The 8,712-nt window shown below is 41.6% G+C and overlaps 1 protein-coding gene across 4 annotated transcripts; it reads right to left on the bottom strand.

The window, feature by feature from the left end:
- Positions 1-315: 315 nt before the first annotated feature.
- stradb (STE20 related adaptor beta) lies at positions 316-8,712 on the bottom strand. Of its 4 annotated transcripts, XM_086281597.1 has the most exons (13): positions 8,486-8,712; positions 8,008-8,100; positions 7,782-7,848; positions 7,097-7,177; positions 4,473-4,575; positions 4,260-4,381; positions 4,059-4,167; positions 3,783-3,906; positions 3,491-3,662; positions 2,246-2,350; positions 1,898-2,154; positions 1,741-1,783; positions 316-1,608 (listed from the first exon to the last, which is right to left on the bottom strand). In XM_086281597.1, exons 3-13 carry the CDS (start codon positions 7,791-7,793, stop codon positions 1,447-1,449), a joined length of 1,290 nt encoding a protein of 429 aa, XP_086137723.1. In that variant the 5' UTR covers positions 7,794-7,848; positions 8,008-8,100; positions 8,486-8,712; the 3' UTR covers positions 316-1,446. The 4 variants fall into 4 exon arrangements, with proteins under 4 accessions (XP_086137723.1, XP_086137726.1, XP_086137724.1 ...); XM_086281600.1 differs by lacking the exon at positions 7,097-7,177; XM_086281598.1 differs by lacking the exons at positions 8,008-8,100; positions 8,486-8,712 and having other exon boundaries at positions 7,782-7,930.

Here is an 8,712-nt window from a genome sequence, read left to right as displayed (position 1 = left end):
GGAACACTAGATATATTCTATTGCTCATGTATTCTATTGTTCATAGCACAGTCCCCCCCCCCCCCCCCCCTTCCCCTCCCGATTTATGACAGGTTTTAAGGATACTATACAGGAACTCTATGTGCATATATGTTCAAGCCTACAGCAGGAATGTATTTACACAGCTGATTGTGGATGTGTTGTTTTGTTGTTCTGCTCTTTAAACAATGTAACCTGTGGTAAAACCAAAGAGTTTAATTTTTGAATATAAAAAAAAAATATATATATATATATATATATATATATATATATATATATATATATATATATATATATATATATATAGGGAATAACCAAGGCCTCAATTTAAGAACTTTTCTTAAAATTTGGTGTCAACAAAACATTTAATAAAGAGTTGCCATGAAACAAACTAGCTCGCTGCAGGCAAGCTAACTGGTATGCAGACTAATCTTTTTTTGGCTGTACAGTATTTTTTACGCTTTGGCAAAACAACCGTTAAAAGCTTGCCGGATTAGATATCAGCAGTTTCTGTTTGCATGAGTATAAAGGCAACTTCTACTGCCTTACTTTGTCACTGAAGAAAACTTGAACATTTCTAACACAGATGAATATATATGCACATATGTTTAAATCTCACGTAGTGTACCTTTCACTATTCACAGTCTAAAAACACAGTGCCTTAAAGTGGACCTATTTTGTTTTTTTCTATTCTTGGATTTGTATCATGTTAAAGTAATACCGTCATCCCAGGTTGTGAACACAGAGGAGTTAACGAAGGGCAGCCAGTCAGAACAAAATAGGCTTAAGTAGAATGGAAATGGTCAATTGTAGACACAACATGAACAGAGGAGTAGCACAAAAGCCCAGGATGAGACAAATAAGGGAGACTTTGAACTGTGAATCATGCAGTGGAACTCTATGGAGCTGTAAAAGAGCATAATAGGTCCACTTTAAAGAAAATTCAACACAAACATGATATCTTACAAAAAGTGGTTACTATTAAGAAATAACTTCTTGGTTGTACCAGAGTCACCCACCTGAAAGAAAAAATGCAAACATGGATATAACATTTTAAAAACAACAAAATGCTCACAAACATATGCACAACTGTTAACAGGGGGGGCTTTTATCTCAGAGGAAGTGCGTGATTATTAGCAAGCAACTTGTTTTTTTCTTATTCCTTTCGCTCGCTGACGGCCCATTATTATCGTTACTATAAAATCAGAGCAGCTTCTTTGTTCCAGCACTTTCACAATTGCCTCACCACTCTGTGACCCAAAAAGTCGCCTTCAAAAAGCATAAAAAAAAGCTACAAAAACAATTTAAAAAGGCTCAGAGAGTTGGGTTAATAATAAAAATTAAAAGCACAGTAGAATTTGGCCTCATTGCTTTTCTTTGATTGTCTTGTGTTTGGCTTGCTAGTCAATGGAAGTGTAGATGCTGCAGTTAGGAGAAATCCCAAACGGCCTCAGTGGAGTCGGCGGTGGCTGACGCTGGAGTGTGACAGGAAGGGGTGGGGGGGCTGGATACTGGAGGGTCCTCAGGACTGGCGAGGGGCACTGCTGGGTACATGAGACTGAGGAAGGAGTCACTGGTGTGCCTCTTCACCTGTAACAGAACAGAAAGTCCCTGCTCAAACATAAAGTTTTCAAAATAAAAGCCTACTCTTTTAAATTTATTGCCTTTGTTCTGTTTTTGGAGTTTTGCCTTCAAAGAAGACGTCCGACTGAAGGAACCCACCTGCTTGAAGAAGGCGTGGGTCAGCAGCTCAGATGCTGATGGCCTTTGGAAGACAAACAGAACCAACACCAGCATTAAAGTCTGTGTGTCTGTGCTGTAGGTGAATGTGGTTGTATTTCTTTTTAATTCCATCTGACTGCTGATTCACTGAAATCACCTGCGCTCAGGCTGCTGCTGCAGACACAGCTGGACCAGGTTGTGGAGGGTGGCAGAGTGGTTTTTGGGTCCGGGGCTTTGAGGTCGGTCCGTGGGAGGAGCAGTGGTGCTGTGCGTCAGGCTCCCCGTGGCCACACTCTCCCCAATGCCGGAGTCCACCCCAGAGCGCGACACCTTCAAACCCCCCAGCTCTCCAAGCGGGAAGGGAGCCACGTCCAGCAGGCAGCAGTGGGAACCGCGCAGCTTCTGAAGCAGCATCTGAGTGGCAAGATTCACACACTGACACAAACTATAGACAACGATGTGTAGCTACACATTCTTCTAGAGCAGTTTGGGTATAGCTGATTACCTGAGTGGGTGGCATGTCCTGGAAAGGCACCCTGCCGCTGACTAGCTCACAGGCCACAATGCCCAAACTGTAGATGTCTGACTTGACTCCATAACCGTGCAGGTCCTACTGAGGACAACACCAAAGAGGAGACGTATAACAGGCTAAATTTTAGTTAAAAAAACAAACAAAACAAAAGCGAAAGAAAAAACAAACAAACATAATTTTTGATGATGTTTTTGATCCAGTATTTGGTCCTCTAAATACTGTCATCTAGCACAGAACCTTCAACCATCCTACTGATCAGCCAATAGAACAAAACTCGGCTTAAATGGAGATGGAATTAAAAAAAAGAGCATGTGTGTAGGGTGAGGAGCCCTCTTACACACACATACACGTTTGTTTGGCTATTGTTGTGGGGACTTTATATGTAGCCACTTTGACTTTGACCACTGGACTATCTTGGTGTTTAGAAAACAAGCGAGGAACTCACTGATGAAGTGGCATGCTCACCTGTCCTAGGGAACATCTGCAAATTTTAGCTAATAAAACATATGTTTACAGTCTTCCCAAAGTGCTGCACTAGTAAGATCTGATATCCTTGTGTTGGTGTTGTTTCTGCATCATCATTGGTCATTTTAACTGACCAATCATGTTGTCTGACTATTCAGTTAGGATTAGCCAAGAAGTTAGCTAATGCTATTAAAAACCCAACCGCTCGTGGCAGATGGCCCCGCCCCTCCCTGAGCCTGGTTCTGCTGGAGGTTTCTTCCTGTTAAAAGTTTTTCCTTCCCACTGTCGCCAAAGTGCTTGCTCATAGGGGGTCATATGATCGGTTTTTCTCTCTATGTATTATTGTAGGGTCTACCTTACAATATAAAGCGCCCTGAGGTGACTGTTGTTGTAAGTTGGCACTGTATAAATAAAATTGAACTGAATTGAAAAGCCATCATTAGCAAACCTACATGAATAACCTAAATTTGGCTAACAGGAACCTAACTTGATAATATTTGTATCATATTGTATAAACTAATAAAGAAAACACCAGAAATCATTTGTTCCAGAAGAGAATTTTCTATAAACAAAGGCTCCATACAATCGTATTGGTCAGATGCAACGTTTAACAACACCAACATAGAGACATGAGATAGTCTCACTGACTATTGAATTATTTTAAAGTATGAATCATGCAAGGTATGGCAGAGCAAAAATCTGGGGAGCTGGGGATGTGCAGAATTCACTTTGAAGGGGAAGCATGACACCGACCTGTCGCAGTAGTTCAGGGCTGAGCCAGGGCAGCAGTGCCGGGCTGTGGTGGGGCATGTCGAACACGGTCCTCATCCTCTTGCCCTCACGCATCATACTGTAAACACTGTGGAGCCCTGAGAGGTAAACACGCCCCTCCCCTGACAGCAAGATATGACTGGCCTTCACCCCTCTGAGAGGACAGATACAGGTGTAAAAAATACACATTACAAAAGATACAAATACTCTTCCCCTTCTAACACATATGTTGTCTTATAGTTTAGCTTTATAGTGTCTTGTACATTCCACTGACCGGTGAATGTAGCCCATCCGGTGCAGGTATTCCAATGCTTTGAGCACACCGTACAGCAGGTACGCTATCAAGGATTCACTCATTCCATCTGGGAAATATGTCCTCAGTAAAGTATCTGCAGAACCTGCACAGCAAAGCAGAGGGAAGAGACCAGTCGAACAGCTAATTATGGAGCTAGTGCTAGAATTATAAAAATCACAGCACAGGAAAAATAAAAAAAGCCATGAAAGCTTCTACATTAGGATAAAAAGCTGTGGATGTGTGGTTGTGGCTGACCGTAGGCCATGAGCGGTGTCAGGACCCACAGCTGGCAGCAGGAGCTGAAAACCAGGCGAGAAGTCAGCAGGTTGGGGTGACGGAAGAGACGGGACAGCAGTACCTCATTCTGGGATTTAATATAGAAATATCCAGTGGATAAAGACACGTGTACAACCGCGTATATCTCAAATACATGACAGCATGTAGGGCTGCAATCACCATGAGCTGCAGAAGCTCCTCCTCGGTGCACTCGTCCAGGTTGGTCTGTTTGACGGCCACCAGCTGGCCAGTAGGGATGTGGCGAGCCATGTTCACCTGGCTCAGATTATTGAAGCCCCGTCCTGTGACACGGTGAGTTGGCATGAAGTGAATTGCACTGCAATTTTTTTAAAGATCTTTAACTCATTTTTATGCTTGGATGTGTGTCCTTACCCAGCTCTGACAGTAGCTGGTAGTGGGCCGGCTCGGCCGACAACCCTGTGATGTCATCGCCACCCGCTGGGCCCTGCAGAGTGTACTCAGAACCGTCACAGCTCTGCAGAGACGTACACACAAACAAGGCCAGCAGAACAGAAAACAAACATGATTCAGGAGAGAGCATACACAGATTAAAATGTACAGGAAATCATCTGCGACCTTCATCAGTCCTGACTGTCTTCATATTTGGCTCCTCACTCTCAACACTATATGCTGTTTCTGTCATAACTCGTGCAAAGTCTAAGGTTTTTTTTGGCAAATGGCTTTTCAAATAGTGCAGAGGTGCCACTATGTATTTAAGAGGTTAAGAAAAGTCATGCAATACACAAATTCCCCAAATAAATCATTAGTGTTTATAAGCACAAATGTGTATATGTTGCTAACAAAATTAGTTTGTTGAAGATTTTATAAACTTGCGAGTCTTATTAACCTTACGGACATGTAATCGACACAGACTGTATCCTGTTCTCTGGTGCTTATGAAGCAGTGTTGGTGCTGAAATGTGGAACAAGCCTGATGGAAAGACTAAAAAGCTTTTTGACCGAACCATTTTATCCTGAAGAGTCTGACTTTGAGTGTCTCTTCATATCTAAGGTATTTAAATCACTGTGATAGTCCATCAATATACAAAAAACAGCAGACTAAAATACTAAAGAGAGGAATCCCTGGAAGTATGTCTGTTCTGTTTCAGATGACATCAGAGTTTAAGCACTGAATAAAATCTACCTTTGTTGATACTAGCATGCCTAAACAGCTATGCGAGAGAAGATAAATAAGGCCCGAGGGTGTAAAGTCTCTGAATAACAACAGAAGTGTATGAGGTCAGCAGGGACGGAACAATGGTTTATCCTGGAACACCACAGCTAAAGACATCAAGTACATGTTGTGTAGTAAAAAATGCAACAATTGCTTTGAAAAAATAGAGCAAATCAAAGTCAGTCTTCACAATTTACAACATTCATTACTTTGTAATATTTGAAAGCATCTCTTCTGCAAAAAAGAATCATCATTATTCTGTTATTTTCACGTTTTCCTAATTATTTCATTTAAATGTAAATTAAATGCAACGATTGCCTGATTCAAGCAATCCCATCTTTGCATACAACTAAATATCTGTAAGGTTTTAAAAGGAATGCAGTCGAGCCCAGAGCAGAAGGAAACATTCATTTACATATTTGACGAGTCTCAAATATGTTTACCGTGAACACAGCACCGATGTGTTCACTGAACATTTTCCCACTAATTTCTGTACTGACTGCACTGAAATTGTTCCAGTTGTGTTCACAAACTGGAAGCAAGCAGCTAATGTAAAATAATACCAATGGGCAGGATTTCCTCCTGTCCTCCTCCATTTGTTGAGCCACCAGCTGCCACTTAACCCTACAATCTTCTCCAGCTACAACCTCAAAGGAGATGAAGTGTCACAGTGACATTGGGTTTCTATTTTGCTCCACACTGTGTGAGGTGGCTGCCAGCAGGTGGCGCTGTAACACAGAGAGGAACAAAGGGGAGGGAGTGAGGGGAGGATGCTTGGGAGTATTAGTGATGCAGAGGCTTTCTGGGGATGTCTGTTTCACAGAGACACTTGTGTATGTCTTGGATGGATTTCAGGGATACACACTCCACCCCAGGATTTACTCTGCATCAGCAAGAGGAAGTGATATCACACATTAGCTGTACATTCATAATTATTATTAAGTTGCTAATAATGTATATATTAAATATAAAGTACTCAATATAGAAGAAAGCATCTAGACTGGAAAATTTTAATGTTTTTGGTGAAGGGGTGGGGAAGGAGCTTTGGAGTAAAGTCTGATGATGTCATAGTAACGCCCCAAAACCTGAGGGTATAATATAGCAGAGCATTCAAAATGTAAGAAAAAAAAGTTGCATCATGGGAATCGTAGGATGCTAATTTATTGGAGCCTCAGGTATTATTATTAGAATTAAAGGGAACCTATTAAGCTACATATTGATTCACCAATGAATGACCACATTAAATACGGTCTAATGAAGTTTCTAATAATGTGGTGAGTGCATGTACACTTATCAGTGTATTTTTGGCCGTCTAGGAGGCACAAATCTTCAGACTGCTGTAAATGCTGAATAAAAATTTAAGTCAATCATATGTAAATTTAGGCTGTTATAATTGGCATAATTACTAGCTTGGTATACAAATATTTGAAGTGTTGTATAATGTGGTGTAGGGACTTGTACTGCACACTTGTACCGTTCTGCAGGTCTAGTCAGTCTAAACATATTAATGTAGTCCTAAAGCAACCTGTTTTTATATATATATATATATATATATATATATATATATATGTTCTACAACGATAATTACATTGAGACCTAATTTTTCTAATCTAATCTTTCATTTTAATTTCAAACTTCAAAGAGAAAAAAATGATAGGTCATAATAATAGGTCATCTTTAAAATGATTTCATTCTCTTTTAAAACTGTCTTTAACAAGACTGAGTAAGTAATAAGCAGCTCCAGACAGGTGACAAATGATAATACGATGAAAGAGCATCAGTGTGACGCCTGTCTCCATGCTGACAGAGTCTTGGCTACTGACCAGGAACTGGTGGCTGATGTCCTCATAGCGCTCCTCTATGTCCATGGGCTGGACCTGAGCGTGGGAGATGCAGGAACAGTCCTAGTGAAGGAGGGGGAGGAGGAGCACATGTGAGACATGCTCTAAAGGAAGAGGAGGAGGAGGAGGGGGGTGGAAAGTGTAGGGTGATGTGCTGCCAGGCAGCACGGGGGATTGGATAGGGTCAGAGTGAAATGAGGCAGAGAAGCAAGCACAGGGGAAGTAGAGGCCATGGAGGCACTCTCACCGGGGCTTTTATCGTAAATGGTGAATGGAGAAAGAGAGTTAGAGTGATGGTAACAGGCAGCAAAGAGGCAGCTTATGTGTCCCAAAAGAGTGAGAGAAGAGCTGCATACATAATCAGATGCACCATTTAGATGTGAGGGATGTGCACAGGTAGCCAGTATTAATATCTAACCTTCCCAGATTTACATGTATAATAACAGGCTGACTGCTCGTGTTACTCACAAACTAACAAAAAACTGATTTGAAATCGGCTGATGCCAAATGCATTTCTGAATGTCTATACATTAGACTGATTGAACTCAGAATGTCCCAGCACCGGCTTGAGACAACTGATTCGTGACTATACAAGTAACAAGGTACCCATTCAGCTACACCAGAGGGCATCAACCAAGCAAAACCACATGCGGAGCGATATTCTTACCAAGAAAGACATGGAGTCCTTTTGGCGATGGCAAAACCACAGACTCGGGCATTCATCCGCTCGCAGGCTGCAGGAGACCGATCGCGATGGAGAGAGAGCAGCAATGTAATGTGAGACACACCGAGAATCTCCCCACCACCACCCCACACCTCCACTAGACTAGAAAGCAGCCAGCAGCAGCATTACATCCAGCCTCGGCCATTCATCCATCCAGGCTGCAGCTTACCTGGCTGCATCAGCTGATGGAAATGGAAAGAGTGTCCCCGTTCAGGAGAGTCGCTGTTTTAGCTTTGGGGAAAACTGAGGGCTGGGGGTGATCCTGGAAAACAGAGTGCTCTGTTATTAACGTCTTTGTTTATAGTTCTTTCTTTCTTTCTTTTTTAAAGGTCGTCCTCATGTCATATTTCGCAATCAAACTCATCCCCACTTCAAGGTTACATTCACTGCAGCCATTTCAGTAAAAGCAGTGGATGATTATTATTCTATTGTCGTCCATTAATTAATATGCATGTTAAGCTAACCGTCACATTTTAGCTAGATAATTAGTTGTTGCACGGATTAAATATTAAATTATTAAATATCAGGACATTTATGGGAGCTTTTGTTTTGGTAGCGAAGAACATTCATACAATATATATATTTGGCTGGTTGAGCATTAAAGTAAAACCTGGCAGTTATATGAGAAAAGAAACGGAGCAGCTTACCTTCACCCCACAGCAGCTCCGCGCTTTCACATAAACAAAGCAAAAACACCAAGGACACCCCGCTATGCTGAAAGACTTAGCGTTTACAGCTCACACCGCTCCTTCATTTTGTATAACTTTATGGGAAAAGTAACGAGTTTTACTGTCAATGACAAACCGCAAAATAAGCCACAGCGAAAATGTTTTGAGAGGACTTTTAATTTGACACAGACTGCTGACGCTGAATA

The sequence above is a fragment of the Aulonocara sp. 'chitande type north' Nkhata Bay genome, linkage group LG23, assembly GCF_057382095.1.
Source record: "Aulonocara sp. 'chitande type north' Nkhata Bay isolate Kocher_YH1m ecotype deep benthic linkage group LG23, A_spYH_male_GT1.1, whole genome shotgun sequence".
Taxonomy (NCBI): Eukaryota; Metazoa; Chordata; class Actinopteri; order Cichliformes; family Cichlidae; genus Aulonocara; species Aulonocara sp. 'chitande type north' Nkhata Bay.
This window is presented reverse-complemented; position numbering and strand designations above follow the sequence as displayed.

Bases quoted from the DNA above. Each gene is read 5' to 3' on its own strand.
- stradb (XM_086281597.1), bottom strand. The intron at 4,382-4,472 runs GTAAGGACACAC...ACCGTGTCACAG, and splicing joins CCAGCTACTGTCAGAGCTGG to GACGGGGCTTCAATAATCTG. The intron at 2,155-2,245 runs GTAATCAGCTAT...CTTGCCACTCAG, and splicing joins AGGACATGCCACCCACTCAG to ATGCTGCTTCAGAAGCTGCG.